The following is a 19,873-nucleotide window of genomic DNA, read 5'->3' as shown; positions in this document are numbered from 1 at the left end:
TTTGCGATAAGACAAACTTGGTACCTCTCCATATTGTCTTTAGAAGCCCTTTTGACTTTAAATATTCATTTGCATCATTGGACTTCTCATCTTTTACCAATGGGACAAGATATCAGACGTCATTATTCTTCATGGACTTCATCTCTTCATTCATAGCATCAATCCACTTCTGAGAATTAAAATTTTGTATGGTTTGATAGAAGTTGATTGGATCTTCTTCCATCACTCCAATGTCAATCTCATATTTTTCAAAAGTACAATGTAATCATTTGACACTGTATTTCTCATTTATCTAGTAGATTTTTTTAATGACATGAGTTCTTAAGATAGTAGAGTTTGTTCTTTTAGAATAAATTTTGAATTAGAGGTTCTCTGACGTTGTCTTGATCTATTGTGTCTTGAACATGATCAAGAATAACACTTGTAAAAATATCAATATATTCTTCTTCAAATTATATCTCTCCCTATAAACTCGACATTCTCAAAGAATTGAGCATTTTTTGATTCGAAAATCGACTTAGTCATAGGATCATAAAATAAATAGCAACTCACCGTTCTTGAGTCATGTTAGATGTCTAATTTGTTAACCCATCTGAACTTCCTTTGTTTGATATCTAATTTTCCTAGTCCATTAGGACTTCTCTTACTTAGTATCTAGTACTCTTGATCTATCAAGTTTTCTCCTTTTGTTTAGTGTTTGATCATTGTGACTCACTAAGACTTTTTGTATTACATTTTTTACACCTACACACTTAACATATCAGTTAAAATTTATACAATTAACTTTGAACTCTTTTGTCATATATCAAAATATAGATACATCTAAATATAAATTCAATTATATGGTGTTGTCTACACTAAAAGTAATGAGGTCGACTTCTTTATAATCACTTGAATTCACACGTCTTAACGAGAATGAAATACAAAACTAAAGTAAAGAAGATTACTTAGGTGTTTGGGTTGAGTCTCTAGCCATATTAAAAAAAATGATAATCCCAGTAGCACAGCACTTTCCCACCGACCACCAGAAACTTTGATCCTTGAGAAAAATTATTACAAATACGATTAGAAAGGATTTTATTGCCCCGGGGACAAATCTCTAGCCATATTCAAGCACTTGGAAACTTTGACCTTGATTAGCAAAAGATTAGAAAGGATTTTAGGATAATTTTGTGATGGTCGTAGAGCTGATCGTATGGAGTTATTGGAGTGATAATTTTCATCTTTTATTGAAATAGGATAAAAAATAATAATTAAAAAATAAATTAATAATTATTTGATAAACAAGATGTCTTCCCTTTACATTTACATATAATATTTTTAATCGCTCCATCTTCGCATTTGATAGTGAAAATGTCCTCTCTATAGTAGTCAATTATAGTTTTTTGATTTACCTCTTCACAGATGATCATAAGACCGATCATGTAGGACAATTGGAGTGACGAATTCTACTTTTTTGGTGTAGTATTGAATTATCTTCAATTAAGTAGAATAATACAATTAAATTTTTTAATTATGTTTAAAATTGTTCAAGTCATTAATTTTGATAATTTGATAGAATTTTTTTTTTAAAAAAAGTGTTTAGTTTTTATCTTTTAGAAATAAGAAGCGGAGAATTTAGTTCGTTAAAAATTTAATTAGATAATTAAGAATTTATTAAAGATTATTATTTTATAGAAAAATAAATTGTTGTTGATTTATAAATAAGCGTTAGGTTCCGAGCGTTGTAAATTACTCAATGAGAGTTGCTTAAAACAAATCGTCTCTTCTATTTTTCATTCACGTGCCGAGAACGTGCCTATGACGGTAGAGCAAGACAGGCGTGAGATGGGCCGAGTGGCTGCCTCTCGGCCGTCCGATTGCTCCACGGCCTCCTCAAGTTCCGGATCATTCCATTTTTGTTTTTTTTCTCCTCAAATCTCCTGCCAATCACGCAAACCCTTGTGCGAGCCGCCGACTCGCTTTCCCAATCTCCCTTCTCCTTTAGCGTTGTTCTAGGGCTTCCTCTCGCCTTCCTTCCCTCTCGCCATGGCGCTCGATTCTTACGTTTTCGACCTCGATGCAAGGAGGTCTCTTCCAGCTCTATGCTAGGGCTAGTCTCAATTGCTCGTCGTCGATCTCGATTCTGAACTCTCCGCTGCTCTCATCGAGACCTTCGTCGCCGACCAAGTCAAGATCGGCTGTGCTATCGCTGATCCTTACATGGAGGTGGACAGTTCGCAAGGACCCCTAGATGGAAACGAGACACAGATGGACGTGGTTTTGGATGCGGATTTGGTGAATCAAGGGTTTTCAAGGAGCTCGAATCGGTGGAGCTTAAGGAAGAGGCTTATGGCTTGGTTTTAGATCGCGGCGAGGCGGGTTTCTCTGGATCTTCCAAGGACGCACACGGAGACGTAGTAGTGATGGATCCAGGTATTATTTCTGAATCTCGTTTTGGTAAAGGGATTTCTGCCCCTGGTTATGACGTAGATGAGTTTTCTCTCGCAGAAAGTGTGGGTTTCGACGATGACAGTGCCTCTGAAGAGGTTGTGGTTTCAGATGGGGTGAGGGTGCCGCACAGGGCGGATGGAAACTGGATGAATGGGTTCGAGCTGGGCAACATGGTGTGGGGAAAGGTGAAATCACATCCATGGTGGCCTGGTTACTTGTTCAATGAGGCTTTTGGTTCGCCTTCTGTTCGAAGAACAAGAAGAGATGGTCATGTTTTGGTAGCCTTCTTTGGTGATAGCAGCTACGGATGGTTTGACCCTGCTGAGCTCGTCCCGTTTGACCCCCACTATGAGGAGAAGTCTAAACAGACCACCTTGCGGCCATTTGTTAAGGCAGTTGAAGAGGCAGCCGATGAAGCAAGCCGCAGGGAGGCTCTTGGTCTGGCTTGCTACTGCCGGAATAAATCCAATTTTGGTTCAGCACGTGTCCCGGGATATTTTCATGTTGATGTCCCAGGATTCGAACCATGGGGCATTTACTCATCAAAGCAGATTGAGGATGCTCGGAAAAACTTTGTGCCTGAGCAATCTCTCTTCTTTCTAAAGCAGTTGGCCTTGTGTCCACTGGAAGAGAGTTTTCCTGCTATAGATCAGATTAAGAACGTGGCAAAGATGCTTGCTTACCGCCGTGCCATCTTCGAAGAATTTGATGAGACATATGCACAAGCATTTGGTGTCGAACCAGTACGGCCATCTCTGACTGGGTCTATGTTAGATCATCCTGAAAGATTTGCCCCCGAGGTATTAATCATTGCATGCTTTTTTGTTACCCTGCTTTTAGGCTGTCACATGGATATAATTTGTATTTACATTTGTGTAATTTCATGGTACTGGTGCAATTGATATCTTTAAACCAGTTAATTTTTATGCCTGGTTCCTGGCTATGGTTTACATTAAGCAGACTCTGGAATATTATAGATGCTTGTCATGGATGTCTGTTGATTTCACTATTATGCTATATGCTACTCATTTCTTTCAGTACATGCTGTTGTGGTGGTATAATGTCATAATATATTGTGAAAGGTGGTCGTTGGGGTTTGAAGTAATGACTGTATGTTAGGGCAGAAACGGAATGTCAAATTATCTGGATCAATGATAGCCTTACCTTCATAATAAAAAGAAACAACAAAATGAAAAAAAAAAATAGAACTCATTGCTGATTGAAAAAAATGTTAACATTCCTTTGAACTCATTGCCAACTAGATACAGTTTAAGAAATTTTGAACAAACGACACTGACACAGGAAATTTCCACTCTTCAAAGTCTAGCATCACATTGTTACACAAAAAAGCTCTAACATCTCATTAAGCTTCAAATGATATTATGTAAAAAATGTTGCACATCAAAATGGGTTCTAGTTGCCCTCTAGCGTATCTTTTTAATCCAAGTCCAACACAATATTTATATTTTACTCATTAAAATGGGAGATTTTTAAACTCTTTTTTTGTCTCAGATTTAGTTATTGTAACTGATTTCACGGGACCAATAGTTAGTCCATTTTAGTGGTTTCTGACTACTAAAAAAATCTTCTATTTGGTATATTATTCTTTCTAATCCATTAACGGCTTTGTGTTTTCTCTCTTTCTTTCACGTCGATGGGTTTTCCTTTGATATTTCTTTTTGTTGTATTCGTTGGCTGATTCTTAACGTCAGTTTAAATGTTTTTTAGGCTTCCAGTTTTCAAATTGAATATTTTGAGTAATTTCAATGGCTGTTATTTTAAACAAGCATTTTGGAGGATGAAACATTCATAAATATGCAAAATTGTATCGGGAAGCTACAATGCGATCACACGCATATAATCATTTTCAGCCATCAGGGAAGGCAGATGCTTGGTTTCTAGTCTTTTTCTTTTTTAACTTGTTTTCATGTAAAGTAGACATTTAACCAAAAGTGGTCAATCAATCCATGCTGTTGATTGCAATGACCCTTTTGATTCTATGATTATGATTCATCCCCTTCTCAGATTGCTCGGTGCAGTTTATTGGGCAAATATAATAAAAATTATCGTAAAGCATTGTTGTTTCACTGACATTGTAAATGCTGAGATTCCATCGACCTGGTTTATAGTTTTTCATCTTGTGTTGTGCAACTTGATTTTCTCCCAATTCAAAATTGCTTTTCCTTTTGTTGATTTGTGCAACTTGGTTTGCACAGGATAGCTCCTCCAAGCTAGCAAGGAAATCAAAGCATACTTATTTTCTTGTTGGATTTTTTTTTCCTATCGTAGAGCATATGAATTTTTTATACACATTTCATACTATTTGGTTCTATGATGCAATATAGTTCCAAATTCCCTGAGACCTCGAATAACAAATATTCTGGACAAGATTTTCAAATATGGAATCTAGAACTAGGAATTTGTATAGATAGGGATCCGGAAGCACCTATTAAACTATAGAATGAAAATTTAACAAGTTACAGACTAATTTGTTAGTAATAACCGAAAGATTACTAATGAAAATTTAACAAGCTACTGACTAATTTGGTTGAACAGGTCTGCCATCTAATATTTATTTTCAGTTGTCAACCTGTAGAATGTATAACAAAATCACCCATCTCGGGTAATATCTCTTTGGAAACTTGATCGGAATGAGCGATCACCATAAGTATCTTCACAGTCTAACTTGGTTTTTTAAGTTCTGAAACAGGGAACAGAATCATGTATGTGGAGAAAGTTTCCTGAGTCTTAGTAGATTGTGGTAGAGTTGTCAATCCCATCATCTTTTATTGTGAAGGAAAAAAACACCTAACATGATTTTTCCTATTTTAACCTGTCCAAACCGTAAACATATTAAACTTGAATGAAAATTTTTGGATGCTTTTGAATGAAATCTGAGTCAGGCTGGTTGCGCAGCATGTGGGAAATTTCCTATTTTTGACCCTAGTTTCTTAAACGAATCTTAATTCTATTAGTGTGGTTGCATCCTTCATTTTAGCCTTTTGGTGACTCTATGATTATTACAAGGAAAAAAAAATAGACGTCGATCCCTATTCCTTTACTGTTCAGATATGCTTTTTTTGCTTGAAAGATAGGTTCAGTGGATAGTGACCCGTCGTTGGAAGATTGGATGTGCAGGCACAATTTGTTAATTCACAACAGAATAGCATTAGGATTGCTGTTTCTTTATGGTGCAATTAAGACTTTAAGCTCCAGGTAGCCCATTATTACAGGACGAAATATGAGTTTCATTAGGGTTTAAGAGCAGGAACGAGTCTCTGAAAGTTTAGCGTTGGGCTACTTCCTCTGGAGACTCCGTATGTTTATCTAGGGTTCTATCTACAGGTGTTGCGGCGTGTTTTCCTGCGTCCGTGGCTCGACTCCTTGTATTATATCCTGAGAGGAGAGGAGAGGAGAGGCCGCGGTCAGCCCTGTCCCCACCCGCTCCAGGCTTTCGAAAGCCACTCTCTTTATTTATCCAATACTAAATAAATAATTTAAAACAAAGGGAAATTGTTTCGCAAGTATTTTTGATGCTACAATAAACGAACATGGCCTTCTAATTAATTCCAGCGCACGTGTCGAACAACCTAAATATATTTAGGTTTTATCTTAGCCTTAATCTGCTTCTAATTAATTTAATTTTAAGTTAATCCAACCATTTTATATACATAACAGATTGATTGTTTGCTCTGGTTATTTAATAATCTATCACTTCTAATTATTTGTTAAAGGCAACAGAACCAACTGACCGGTCGTATTGCTGACGTCTTCTTCTATTTGTGTTTCTTCTCAGCCGCGCCTCTAAGCGGTCAACTAGTGATGCCGGAGCCCCTCCGCCAAAAGAGAAGTTCCGTCCAAAAGCTCGCTTCCGCGCCCAAAGCGCCCAAACCTCCATCTGCGAAAAAGAACAAGTACGTGCTGAAGCGGAGGGATGAGCATTTCTCCACCACCGCCTCAGTCGCTGGTCCTCCCTTGCCGGACTTCACCTCCCGTACCGAATCCTATCGCACCTTCTACAACCTCTTCCCCGCCGCTCAGCAGCCCCCTTCCCAACCAAGTCTCGCCTTCCAGGATGCCTCGGTACACGGTGACTACGTGCTCCAGAGGAGGGAACCTTCCGTTATCGTCGACGACAAGCTGCCGCAAGCCTCACCTGGCCTGCATGCACAGGGGAGACCTCTCGTCTCGGAGCAGAGGCCGGACATTTCGGTGGCGGATGTTCCCGTTGTTATTAGCCCTCGACAGGTGCCGCAGATGAGCGTGATTGAGTTCCGGAAGCTGAATCCTGCTGTCTCCGACGTAGCTGCGGATGCTAAAGAGGAGGGCTTGTTGGTCCGGCTCACGGAAGGATGGAAGCCGAACGACGCTGGCGTCGTCGGTGGAATACCAAAGGTGAAGAAGATCAAAAAGCGCCTGCGCGATGTTGCTAGCTCCGACCCAACAGATCATGCTGGAAATGTTAAGAAGAAGATGAAAAAGAAGAGCAGGGAACAGAGCGACGGGGCTGACTTGCTACCTGACCATGTAAAGATGGCGAAAGATGACGATCCTCATAGAAAATCTGCCTCAATTAGCATTGGGCCGGAGCAGTCCAAGAGAGCCTATGGAGTCGAGAGTGCCACCATGTCCTTCCCCGTCGCCTTTCAGCTTCCCGAGATTGACTTGAGCTCCCGCAACCTGCAGCTCCCCGAGCTGGTGGCCGACTTGCATGAACTAGCACTCAACCCTTTCTATGGCATCGACCGCGATGCTCCGGTGGTAGCGCTCCATGTTTTCCTTAAGTTCCGATCGACGGTGTACCAGAAAAGCTTGTCCCTTTCGCTCCACAGTGAAGCTGAAGTCGCGGAGATTCAAACGGACAGACCTCCTCGGCAGCAGCAGGAGCCTGTTGTAGTTGTTGGGACGGCGGAGATTGCTCCAGCGAAAATAGCGAAGGAGGGCAGGGAGGGAACTGCCACTGCGAAGCCACCGAAGCCAGGATTTAGGCCCGATGATCCGGTGGTCGCTGGACGGAAACGCATTCCATCTGATCTCCAAGAGGATATGGGTGCAAAGAGGCCAAAGAAACTGGTCAAAGTCAAAGCCTCGCCCAGTGAAAAGAAATCGGCGATCAGCCAGAAGCGTAACCAGAAGGAAGCAGGCAGTGCCTCCCCGGCGACACCTACAGCAGCCGCAACGCCGTCAGCAATGCTGATGAAGCCCCTCAAGAAGCAAGAACCTCCCCCGCCTCGAGTTCCCTGTCCAACTGCGCTCGTGATGAAGTTCCCACCCCGGACGACGCTGCCGTCCATCGCCTTCTTAAAAGCCAGGTTTGCCCGGTTCGGCCCGCTCGATCTCTCCGGCACCCGCGTGTACTGGAAATCCAACACCTGCAAGGTGGTGTACAAGTTCAAGTCCGACGCGGAGTCAGCCCTCAACTACGCCCGCGTTAACGAAATTTTTGGCCAGGGCAAAGTACACTTCTATCTCCGCGACGCCGACGCACAGGCGCTGGAGCAGTCCGCTGATGCCGGAGGTCAGAAGCTGGAGTCACGGCCTGCCGAAGGAGTCCAGTTCCGACCCGGGAACGGCTCGAGCACCGCTTTGAGGGCGTTACCTAATCCAAACCAGAAGGCAGGGCAGCTGAAATCCATCCTGAAGAAGCCCGGTGACGACGTTGGCCCTAGCAGCAGTAGAGAGGCACCCCGCGTAAAATTCATGTTGGACAATGTGGACGGGAAGCCAGCGATGTCGCCGGCGATTGCAGGAAGCAGCAGCAGCAGTCGTAGCGATGCCGAAGCACGGCCCCTCTCCCTCCTACCTTCAGATTCTGTCATCAATAAGACCACAAAGTCTGGAGCTCTACTCCCGCCGCCACCACCGCTGGCGCTTCCACTGTCTACGCTTCATTCCTATCCTTCAAGGACTGTGGATAACTCTGCTTACATACCCCCGCCGCCGGTGGCTCCAGTCTCATCTGCTTCGCTTCCACCGCGACCACTGCCTGCATCGCACAGGGTGGCTCCCTCGCCGCTGTCTTCCCTTCGTGGGCTTCCATCTGGTGCGGCCCAGCCGCAGAATTATATGCAGCATGGCGAGGTCGAAGGAAGGCGCATGGCGAACAAGGACTTAGCGAACCAAATGCTGAGCCTGATGATCAGGTGCAGTGATATAGTGAGCAGTGTCAAATCGTCGCTAGGATACGTTCCCTACCATCCACTGTAAGAGGGAGTCAAGTCGTTCATCCTGATGAGTTCGATTTAGCTAATGCAGACGATGGAATTGTAATAGAAACATGAACTGATGGTCGATGCTGTTTCATGATTTGCTTCTGTACTTCTACAAAACATTAACTTTTAATGCCATGAAAGCTGCTTGTTTGCTTCTCCGAGCCTCGTCCAACGATATAATAGCTCCCGTCTCAGCAAAATCCAATGTGCTATTTCTGCAAGTCTTAGATGTTCTCATCACCACAAATCTCGCTGTCATCTAGGAGGATGGAGAACAAAACTAAGATTTTGTCCTATTTTCAATAGATATTATTTTGAAATTAAAAGAAAAAAAGTTATCCATCTCGAGAGATATTTATAGCTACTTTTTACCATTATTATTTTACACTTTATATTTGATACAGTGTGGTGAATCTCTAATATTTATAAAGATATAGAAATTATATAAAGGCATTTCAATGATTCAATCACTTTAAAAGTATATAGAGGATAGGACGTGTCAAACAGCAACCCTTTGAATTTTCCATCAATCATTTAAATTCATCCAAAACACTTTCAAAAAGTACTCGAAACATAAAACCTTATAATCATCCTTGTTATTCTTCCTTGAAGAAATTGTCAAGAATTTTAGGGTTTTAGACTGTAGGGCTAATTGCATGAATTTGTTTTCTGGTTCAGAATGAGTACCAACTTAATTAATTGGCTTAGCTTTTCCTGTCTTGTTCTGGCAGAGGAAAGTTAATGCCGAGAGGAAGGGGCAGTAGTAGGAAGATTAAATAAGAGCCTTATGGAGCATGTCAATCTCCATCCTTTTCTTCTGAAACAGCTGATGTCAACCACCATTAAGGCCACTGTCCACACTCCAATCTCAATCTTAGTTCTAGAGAAGCAAATCAGCTTTGTACAGCATTTTTTTTCTCCCAAGAACACACACACACACACACAAAAACAAAAAATAAATAAATAAATTCCTGCAGCGTTTGGACAATTCCCAGCAATTACATCATAAAAGTACCTTCTGACAGTGAATAGTTTGGAAATAATTGTACGATTAAATGGATCTTTTCCTGATATTTTGAAATTAAATAGCATAATAGTTATTGCTCATACACCTAACTGTTCCTACGAGGACCAACTTGAGAAAAAAACGTTAGCCTTAAAAAAATCTCTGAAGTGATCGTGTTAAGCTTAAACGAAGCCCTTGCACATTCTCCCAACACTTCACCTTTCCTATCCTTTTCCCCCTCACCATTTGCCTTTCTCTTGTCCACTGGAAGAGCTCCGAACTCTATCTTCGATCCCTCATGGCAGTTACTGAACAAGTTTCTGAGACACTGAAATACGAGGTTAACACTTCTCTCGTCTGAATATTTCCCTCTGCCTTCTTTCCTCTGCTGGTTCGAGTAACGTTGTTCTTAGTGATGCAGCAGACCTTTGCCTTGAAGGTTTCCATCCACTGCGAAGGCTGCAAGAGAGAAGTCAAGAAATCCCTTCAACATATAGATGGTACGGAACAAAGACAGTCCCATTTTCTTTACCCATTCCTCATTGAACTGTATCTGTTGTTTGTTTTTTTATGCTTGCTAGGTGTTTACAAGATTTGCATTGACAGCCAGCAGCACAAGGTAGTGGTGACTGGCAATGTCAAGGCAGAGACCCTTGTGAAGAAGCTCACAAAGACAGGGAAGCATGCTGAGCTCTGGCCTGAGCAAAAGCCCAGCGAGAACAGCACTGAAAAGAAGAGCAAGAAAAATAACAAGGCTGATGATGGCGACGCCAGCAAGCCGCCACAAAACCCTGAGAAAAAAGCACAAAGCTCTCCTGCCAATCCCAACTCCGCTGAAGAGAAACCAGAGCAGGCGGCCAAGAGTGGAGGTGCTGGTGGCGGTAAGAAAAAGGGGAAGAAGGAAAACATCAACGAGGTTGAAGCAGTTCCGAGCAGGGACGTGGGAGGTGGAAGTGGAACCATTCTGATCCCTCAACCACTCAACTTCCCTTCTTGTGTGGTCAGTTATAGCTCCGTGCAACCAAGCATGAGCTATGGAGGAGCGCACTACCAGATGCCGATGCAGGAGAATGGGTACTTGAGCTATCCGCCATTGCCCCGACCTTGTGAGCTCTTCAACGAAGAGAATGCTAATGGCTGCAGCATCATGTAGTTCGATCGTGTAGTAAAAATACTAGAGTTCTAGTGTAATGGTGGATGATGATGGAATTGGAGCCTCTTTTGTTTGTGTAAAATGGTGTAGACAAGTAAAAAGGTTTCTGATGATTATGAACCTGGATGAAATTGATGAGCAAAAGAGATCATCATGTAGCTTGTGTTGTTGTTTACCTAAGAATCATTCAGGGGGGAAAAGGCATAGCCTCTTTTGTTTGCTGTGCATGAATGTCCTGCCACATACGGAGACGATGCTAAAGTGTGTAAAAGGCAAATTCATCTGCTCTAGTTTTTTTATTAAATAGTCTTATTGATTGTTTTTTTTTAAAAAAAATACTGAAATTAATTTACACCGAGAGGAATGAACCGGCAAATTATGAGCCCATACACGAACCATGCACGTACCCGACGCCTGGGGCTCCGCCCCACGTGCCACGCTTTCACTTCCTCCACGTCCCCACACGTGTCTCCACCCCACCAAGCCCCTCCTGGCCCCTCGTATCCTCGTCTTAGTTTAAACGATCAAAGCGGCCGTGCGTTCATTATTGTATTTCGCACGCTCGCCGTTCCGGATTTCCTGTTCCTTCATGGCCTCCGAGACTCTCAAACACCGGCCACCGCCAAAGGACGAACTGGCCACCGCCACTGCCGGCTCGACGAAAGACCAAAAGTTGGCCCTGGCCAGGCGCGGCCTCCGCTCCCTGGCCGTGGCCGTCGCCATCCCGACCGTCGCCACCGCCGCCTCCATATCCGTCGCCGGCACCTCCATCTCCGCTGCGGTGGCGGCGTCCCCGTCGGGGACTCGGCTGATGTGGGCCTTCCACGTGGGCTCGCTCCTCATGTCCGGGCTGCTGGGCCTCTCGGCCTGGCTGGTGTGGGCGAAGGGCGGGTTCCACGGGCGGAGCGAGGCGCTGCCGCTGTACCTGGCGGAGCTGGTGATGGAGCTGCTGTGGGCCCCGCTGCTCTTCGGCTCCCGGTCCGCTTGGCCGGCCATGGCCGTGTGCGCGGCCCACTTCGTGGTGCTCTTCCTGCTGGCGCAGTCCTTCCGCCACGTCAACCCCGTCGCCGCCGACCTCATCAAGCCCTACCTTGCCTGGGTATCCTTCCTGGCCGTCGTTAACTACCTGCTCCTCTGAGATGTTTCGAAGAGTTCGTTTGTACGTGAGTTTATACGAATGTAAACAGAGCTACCGTCAGTCTTCTACTTTGTGCCAATTAATAGCATACTGTTTGAGGGCAATGAAGTGCTGTATTATATGGTTATAATTAGGTAATGTAAAAGTCCTTGCTATGTTTTTATAAGATCTAGTTTGTGGATTAAACCAATTAAATTGGTGCATTTAATTTTGTTAATTCCATCCTTAAAATCTAGTTTATTTTGATTGGAAACCGAGAGAAGTATATAAATTATCATAAATAAAATTTTCAAAGGATTGAGAAGTTAATGTGCAAAAGTATTGAGTGATGAACATAGTTTAGTTAATTATGACGGGATATGGAATAGAATTGATTATGATGGAATATGGAATAGAATTGTTAAAATGGGTAAGAGTATGAAATTGAATTAAATCATTACATGCACCCCCAACTAATAAAAAATAATTATAATGCCTACTAATAAAATACAATTATAATAATAAAAAGAACCTTTCAAGAATTTAATAGCACATAATTCATATGACATTTAATAAAAAGCAAGGCAACTTAATCTAAATAAATCCTAATAGATTCGTCCAACAAATACTAATTAATTTAATATTTTCTTTAACATTCTGATCCTTAATTTGAACATTGTAATAAAGATCCCACGAGACTCTCCTTAATTTTAATTACTAGGAACTAAGTCTTTAAAAAAAAATACAGTTGCAAAAACTTATTAGATATGACAGGTAATATTTATAAAAAATTTAAAACTTTAATTTGTCGGGGCTTTTTTTCAAAGCGCCCTCTAAAAATTGGCGTATGCTGCTTAAAGTGGCGTACACACGGTATTCTTTAGTAAAAGGCGAAAGAATAATTCGCTCTGTGTACACCACGCAGCTGCGTGATTTTCAAAAGTTGAGCTTCGGATCTATTTATAGTATCTGATGTGGGAAACTTGGAAAAACAAGCGATGTGGGACTAAAAACCAACCTGATTTTTGTAGCACCACCAATAGACCTACGGGCTACGGAATACCATGATTCGATCCTCTGCGGCGCCCGCGCTCTCCCTGGCTTCTCTCGCTTCCACGCCTCTGCCCTCCAAAGCCAAAGGGCTTTTCAGAGCATCTTCCCTCCCCTCGCCCAAGCCACGGACCAAACGCCCTAATTATCTCCGCCTCAAAACCCTAATTCCCAAGCCCCAGCCACTCCAAGCCCCTCCTCCTCCCTCGACGCTGCAGACCCATGAGCCCTGCGTTGTGGTTCTCGAAGAGGAGGTCAACGCTGTCGAACATGTGGCCCAGGAAGTCGACGCAGCGGAGGTGGTCGAGGAGGCGCCAGTGGCAATGGTGGGGATCGACCCCGCTGCCGACCTTCGGTTGCTCCCTCGAGAGGCCTTCGGTATAGCTCTGCGCTTCGCGGCGCTTGTGGCGGTACAGACTGTTGTTGCGGTCTGGTTTTTGAGCGGCGTTGGAGGCGAGCAGGGGAATGGCTCTGGCAAGCTGAAAGTCGAGGAAGGCAGGGTTGGGAGTGCAGCGAGCGAAGTAACTGAGTTTCAGAAGATCCTGGAGATCAGAGCGATGGCTAAGGAGGCGAGGGAGACTGAAAGGAGGGAGCTTTCTGAAGAGAGTGGAGTCCAGGGCGAGTTGAGCAAGAAGATTAGTAGGTTGAGAAAGAGATCTCCGAAGGTCATCTTGGACGATAATAGATTTTCTGTGTCTTTGCCGCTGGCTTCCAAGAATGTGGATGAGGAAATGGATGGAAAGAAGCTCAATTCCGAGCAGAACACGGATATCAAAAAATTGAACTACAAGAGAAAGGGTGGTTTTTTGAAATCCATAAGGAAATCTGAAAATGTTCCGAAAGGATTTGGTGGATCGGGAAAAAAGCAAGAGCCTGGCAAAGGAAGCAACGGTATGACTTTTCCTTGATTCATACGACTGAAGATAACTTTCTTCCTATAATTGTGATCTCGGTCTTAATTTATTTTTTCTTATTTATTATTCTGATATATTTTTCTCAACCAATGACTTCATTATTAATCATTTCTTGTGCTGGTGATTTTCATTCTAGTCCAGTACTCTAGTAGTCTGGTTTCCCTAAGTAAAATGAGCCCTTACCATTTCAGTGTTTAACTTTTTGCAGTACTTTCATTCTGTAACATAGCTTGTATCCTATAATCAAACTGGTTATTGCGGTTATTTGCTAGTATGAGATCCAGGGAGGGTCAATGCAACAAGTTTTACCCATACTAGCTATTAAAGAGTGTGCTTATCTATATTAGTGCCACTGGCTGAGATTGTTTTCCAATTATGCACAATGATGAACCATATCATGTTCTTTTTCAGATACACTAAAACATCCTGTCTTTAGAAATTGAAGAGCAGTTCTTTTGATGCTTTTTCTTCACTGAAGGAGGCCAATCAATGTGTAAGGTCTGATACAGCAATCTAGTTAGGCCTTCATAATTGCGAAGCAAAATCATTTTATATTAGAATTATTTCATGAGCATCTAGTTACCTGAATAGCATGAAAGATTTGATCACAAGATAGTTTTATTTTATCAGCATATCAGAACTTAGATTTGATTACCCCTGCATAAAAATTGCTGTCAGGCTTTAAGCAAGATTACATTCCACTGATGTACAAGCTGAAAATCTCAAAACTTACTTCTAATATCCAGAGATGATATTCTTGTTAAATTTCCAAGGAGATTGTCAATGTCCATGGAGTGCCTTGTTGCTTTCAGCAGCATCATATTCCACAGTGATTTATGATAGCATTGCTGTTGACAAGTAATCTTCAATTGCACTGACTTGACTTGCTGTCTAGACTGGTGATGGGAGCATATGCTACATGGTCTTTAATTTTTCACGATTCTCTGAGTGATATGCTCATATATTGTTATATAAGATGTTTTTGCCTTGTTTATTCCTGTAACATTGTCCTTTGCAAGAATTTGTGGTTCAGAAACGTGGACTAATTCAGATAAATGTCATAAATAGTTGCTTTATTTGTTAACTTTTGTAGAGCTTGAAATATTGCCTCTAAAGGAATTGTATGTCACTTTCATCTAAGTTTGATATGTAGAATGATAAAATTTATTGTATCTCTGACGAATAAGTTAGATTTCATTGTAAAAAATTTCATTGTTGTGATGTTGTCTTCCATGATGTCACTTTTCTTGAACTTTTTCACTACTAAGCCTAATGTTGATCTCTAGAAATTTCTTTTCATGAGTCTTTGGCAACTAATTGTCAAATAAATGAAACTATCATGTGTATTCATCTTAGGTGGTGTTCACCAGATTGCTGAAGAAGCTGCATGGCATCATGAACAAGGCAACGCCCATGCTCCTGAGAAGACCCAAATCCTGCATGATATCATGGATGTTGTGGCTTTCCCAGGTCAAGAGGCAGTTAGACAAGTTAGTAAAGGTGGTCATATTGATATAAGTAGACTTGGATGAATAATAACCATGTGGATGATATTGAGGGCATATCTTCCTCTGCAGGAACCAATTCCACCAATGACATTGCTGAGACCTTCCGAAAGAATGAGAAAAGTTCCAAAGAAATTACTAGAACAAATTCCTTGGAGACTGAGAAAGTTGATAAACCAAGGTGCAATTTACATGCTGAAAGGATTGAAGACAGATCATTTGTCAATAAAGACAAACAAAACCAGTTGAATTTTTTAAACAACCCTTGGTGGCTAAAACTGCCGTATGTTCTAGTAAGCAATTCCCAGAATATAATTTCTGCAGCAGTTTAATCTTTCTCTATGAACAAATATTTTCAGTTCCTTTTAGTTGTGTACTGGCTTCAATTTGTATCCTTGCAGCCAATTTGGTGCTGATTTATGTCTTAATTTCAAACTGATAAACTTGTATATGTACTAATAGAATGATTACTCTTGATTTAGGGTATTCTTTTGCGGAGAGGATCTAATGGTAGTGGCCCTGAAGGGCTTTATTCTTTGGAGGCAAATCCCTCATTAGGTGAAGAAAGTGCTTCTTATACCATTGTGTTCCAAGATCGTGGTGATGCTATGAATTTCTGCTTCTTATTGGAGTCCTTTTTTGAAGATCTGGGAGATGTTAGTGCTGATGTGGTTCCACTGACAATCCAAGTAAGGTTCCTCTTTGAACTAGTACATTAAAATGAAACAAAATCTAAGAAATTGCTTTCGGTGAAATTATCTGCCGTCATGTTTACTTTCTGTTCATGATAATAGTAGAGTCAATTGCTTAGATACAATGAGTTTAGTCCCATACTGGTACTTTTAGATATAGGATGTTATCATTCGTTCTATATATTGATGCCATGGTTATCACATAACAAATGCAATAGAATGTTTCTTTGAGTTTGCCTGAACTTAACAAGGTATCAAACTCTTTCTTAGGCTAAGACTTTTCAAAATGAAGTATTCCCAAAGGGTGAGGCTGCCATTTATAATGTAATATGCTGCAGCAACTTGCAACATCTGCACGACCTTCATTTGTGATTTCCTTCCCTGTGAAAGAGTGACCGTTACACACTGGAGTAACACTGGAGGCCTTGTCACACAACACAACCTTGCATTTCCTCCTAAGGAAGCTTGTTGCATACATTGTCCAAGTAAGCTGCTTCACCCCTCTCTTGGAAAGTCAACAGCATCTGCTCCCCTCCTTACATCCAGGAGTAGTTGACCAACTGAGAGAAGCCAGGTCCAGCTAGTGATCCTCCATGTCTTCAACCTAATGAATCCAATGCGGTCAACCCAACCCAATCAATCATTGTCTAATTCAACCTAATGAGTCCAACTAGTTTGGTTGATCCAGTCAACACAACCAACCCAGCTTGATTCGCTTGTCCATGCCCAGTACACTTGACATGCTTAGTCATTCATTATATTTATCTCCATTTTAATTTTGGGATGATAACCTTTAATAAATAATATATTTAATACAGGTGGAGCAAAGCTTTCCCCTTCTTAAAGTATAAAATAAATTGAGTGGACTTTAAAATAAATTTAGTGGATTGAATTATTTCTTGGAATGAATCATTCCCCCTCAATTCATCTATCCATACATTCAAATGGAATCATTAAGCAACAAAACCATTCCATTTTAATTCCATTTATGGGTACCAAATGCATCCTAAATTCTACAATGAAGCCTTTGGCTATGTCCATGTTGCTACTGCATCTAAATCTGTGTATTCATATAGGCAAAATCCTCCTCTTAAAAGTCCACAAAAACATGCTTCTGCTTTTCTTCCATATCCTATTTCAAACACTTTTAGATATTGCTTTGACTACCTTCTACTTTTTGCACATCCTATTCATCTACAATAGACCAAGCAACTAAAATATTTTGCTCTAATTTGCTAATTCTAGCAAAGAGTGTACTATCCATCTCCAGGGAAGATCTAAATATACAAAAAGGTATTTTATAGTTCTAGTAGAGTTAAGCTATGTTATCCTGCTTTTCTTCGTGACCTTCAAATAATTTCCTTTGCTCTTAAAATTCTCCCCTTTAAGGAAAATGATACTTGAGAGATTTGTTCCTCAGGTTTCTCTTCATCAAAAATGCATTTCATTTATCCTATTTATGTTGATTTGATTGTACGATGATCTGAGGTCCCAGGAATTTTTGGCTACGATTATTTATGACGATTCGATTTAGTCTACATTTTCTAGTTCTAGTCCATGTAACAAGTTGGTATGTAGATAATATTTATACTTTAAACTCAACCAGGAGGATTACGAGTATTAGAGTTAATAGGTTACTTATTAGGTACAATGTTTGGTACCATATTAGTAGTTTTAGAGTTAGGATTAACAATTATTTCATAATACAATATTTCTTTTCCCAAACTTAACAGGTCAACTAATTCACTGATGCAATAAAAATTAATTCTTAGTGGTTGTATAAGATTTACCCCTCTTTGTAGCCGTATCTTAAAAGTTGACAATGCACAAAGCAATTTTTTAATGCTAATAAATGTAACTGAACCATGAATTTTTCCTCGGAAATGCATGATATTGAATCAAGATGATTGGCATCTGCAGGAACTTACAGAGGCACTAAATTCGGATGCTTCAAAGCTAGTTGTTGTGAGAAAGGGACAGATTCGTCTATATGCTGGCCAGCCTCTCACTGAAGTTGAGAACGAGATACGCTCTTTGTTGAACTAAAGAAACTACAATTTACTCTTGCTTTACATATCTAGGTAAACTGTTTTACACTTCCGCCATTGCTGCTGGATTCGCTGTGGGGCTTGCAGATAATTGAAGCAATTTGATGTCTGACCCGGGCCGGATCCTATTGAGAGGTCCACTAGAAATCAGAAATTTTTGAGGAAAAAACAAGCTGAGTTATTAGGACTTGGGTCTTTTTCTTAGACAGGACATCAAATCCTTTACTGATTAATCAATTTATCAGTGCAGGAGTTGATCCTAAGAATTACTAGTCATTTACTTGGGAGTCCTACGTATCTAAGTTTTCCTCACATACGCCAAGGATTATGTATCGCAGAAGAGCATCATAAAACCTCCTCTCCCTTCTCTTTGAGGCTTCACTTTAGTTTGGTCACGAATTCTTTAGGTGTAAATTGTGTGTCCAAGATTTAAATTTTCTATAAACACGGAAATTTTGCTTCCATAATATAATGCAATAATTTTGTATTCTAACTTCAGCAAACTGTTGAGAATGAGAACCCTGATACAATTGTAAAATTATTATCATGTGATTTTGTGATCATATATTTGAATCGTTAAAACAGCTTCTTGTAACGTACGGTAAGACGGTGTGCAATAACACAATGTGGTTCGATCTTGCTTTGGAATTCTACATTGACAGGTAGTACTCTTTTGTCTACGTATGTACCTTTGAATAGTTTTATCCAATTATTGCTCGAATCAAATTGCTGTTTTTTTTGTTGTTTGCTGTTGTTGTTGTTGAAACACATTGGCTGATGCTTATTTTTAAGTTTCTGTCGTGAAAATCAGAATCAGAGGTTAGCGCAGACGCTTTTTGAGCAGAGGAAGCAACAGGTGGAATATCTTTTGAATAATTTGCAAGCAAAGGAAGCATACTATTACATCCAGTAAATTGTGTGAGTTAAATCTATATATGTTTGAGTTTGAATGTTTGAATGAGTTATTTTAGATATCAATCTATTTGACATGTGTTTGATGAGATAAAATACTTTTAAATCTCAAATTAAAACTATCTATATTTCCCATATAATTAAAATTGAACTGTGATATTTCTTTAGTTAGAATATGCATTCAATTATTTTTAGTTAGCTCCTCCTATCTATTATAAATGATACTATCTAAACCAAATTTGCTTATTAACTTAACCAAATCATATAACAACAACAACAATAACAATGATAAACCAATAATAATTTTGAATTTGCATATCCAATTAATTTTAGATGAGAAGAGTTATAAGAAGAAAAAAAAACTCACATAGAATTATATCATCTTGTTAGGGTTGTCAATTGTATGATTTTTTTTTTTTTATATTGAAATCACACAAAACTAAAATACAAAAACAACAAAGACACCTCTAAAACACTCTTTAAAATATAGCAATAGAGTAAAACCTCTATAAGCCAAGATTCAAAACCTCTAAGAATAATACTTTAATCCAAAGAATAAAATTTTATAAGTTCTCCCCAATTGAAATTTCTCTCAACAAATAACTCTCACATCTTTCTAAAGATGAAAATTAAAGATTAAAAAAAGAGTAAACTATCAAGAGGTTAAGACCTTTAACTTTGGTTAAGTTCTTAGATTTATTTGGGCATTTGTCTTATGGAAACATGTTTTTCATAAATCTTGAATCTCTTCTTTTTTTTTTCTTTTCTTTTTTAATAAAATTGAGATAAAAGTGGATAATTTTTCCTCTGCCTTTTTTCCCCTCTCTTCTC

At 40.3% G+C, this 19,873-nt stretch overlaps 4 protein-coding genes and 1 non-coding gene across 6 annotated transcripts; 4 read left to right on the top strand and 1 right to left on the bottom strand.

Moving 5' to 3' along the window:
• The first annotated feature begins 1,955 nt into the window (after positions 1-1,955).
• On the top strand, positions 1,956-8,792 carry LOC141820220 (PWWP domain-containing protein 1-like). The gene is given in 5 exon segments (XM_074707507.1): positions 1,956-2,242; positions 2,245-2,415; positions 2,491-3,233; position 5,689; positions 6,230-8,792. Coding segments are annotated over 5 exon segments (3,366 nt in total). The 5' UTR covers positions 1,956-2,202; the 3' UTR covers positions 8,641-8,792.
• Positions 8,793-9,897: 1,105 nt separating this feature from the next.
• Positions 9,898-10,889, top strand: LOC141820138 (uncharacterized). Its single transcript, XM_074707412.1, has 3 exons — positions 9,898-9,991; positions 10,076-10,151; positions 10,233-10,889. The coding sequence occupies exons 1-3, from the start codon at positions 9,950-9,952 to the stop codon at positions 10,802-10,804; spliced, it is 690 nt and encodes a 229-aa protein (XP_074563513.1). The 5' UTR covers positions 9,898-9,949; the 3' UTR covers positions 10,805-10,889.
• Positions 10,890-11,393: 504 nt separating this feature from the next.
• LOC141820218 (translocator protein homolog) lies at positions 11,394-11,942 on the top strand. The gene has a single exon (XM_074707504.1). It carries the CDS (start codon positions 11,394-11,396, stop codon positions 11,940-11,942), a length of 549 nt encoding a protein of 182 aa, XP_074563605.1.
• A 790-nt stretch (positions 11,943-12,732) lies between these two features.
• Positions 12,733-12,848, bottom strand: LOC141820252 (U5 spliceosomal RNA). The gene has a single exon (XR_012601120.1). It is a non-coding gene; the product is annotated as a U5 spliceosomal RNA (small nuclear RNA).
• A 124-nt stretch (positions 12,849-12,972) lies between these two features.
• Positions 12,973-18,655, top strand: LOC141820217 (uncharacterized). 2 transcript variants are annotated; one of them, XM_074707503.1, is made up of 6 exons: positions 12,973-13,862; positions 15,242-15,385; positions 15,463-15,683; positions 15,873-15,948; positions 16,036-16,079; positions 18,003-18,655. In XM_074707503.1, the coding sequence occupies exons 1-6, from the start codon at positions 12,986-12,988 to the stop codon at positions 18,126-18,128; spliced, it is 1,488 nt and encodes a 495-aa protein (XP_074563604.1). In that variant the 5' UTR covers positions 12,973-12,985; the 3' UTR covers positions 18,129-18,655. The 2 variants fall into 2 exon arrangements, with proteins under 2 accessions (XP_074563604.1, XP_074563603.1); XM_074707502.1 differs by having other exon boundaries at positions 15,873-16,079.
• The last annotated feature ends 1,218 nt before the right edge of the window (positions 18,656-19,873 follow it).

This window comes from Curcuma longa, unplaced genomic scaffold, assembly GCF_044706935.1.
Source record: "Curcuma longa cultivar G26 ecotype Majalengka, Jawa Barat unplaced genomic scaffold, ITB_CL_G26_1.1 utg2798_np1212_758248_RagTag, whole genome shotgun sequence".
Lineage (NCBI taxonomy): Eukaryota > Viridiplantae > Streptophyta > Magnoliopsida > Zingiberales > Zingiberaceae > Curcuma > Curcuma longa.
This window is presented reverse-complemented; position numbering and strand designations above follow the sequence as displayed.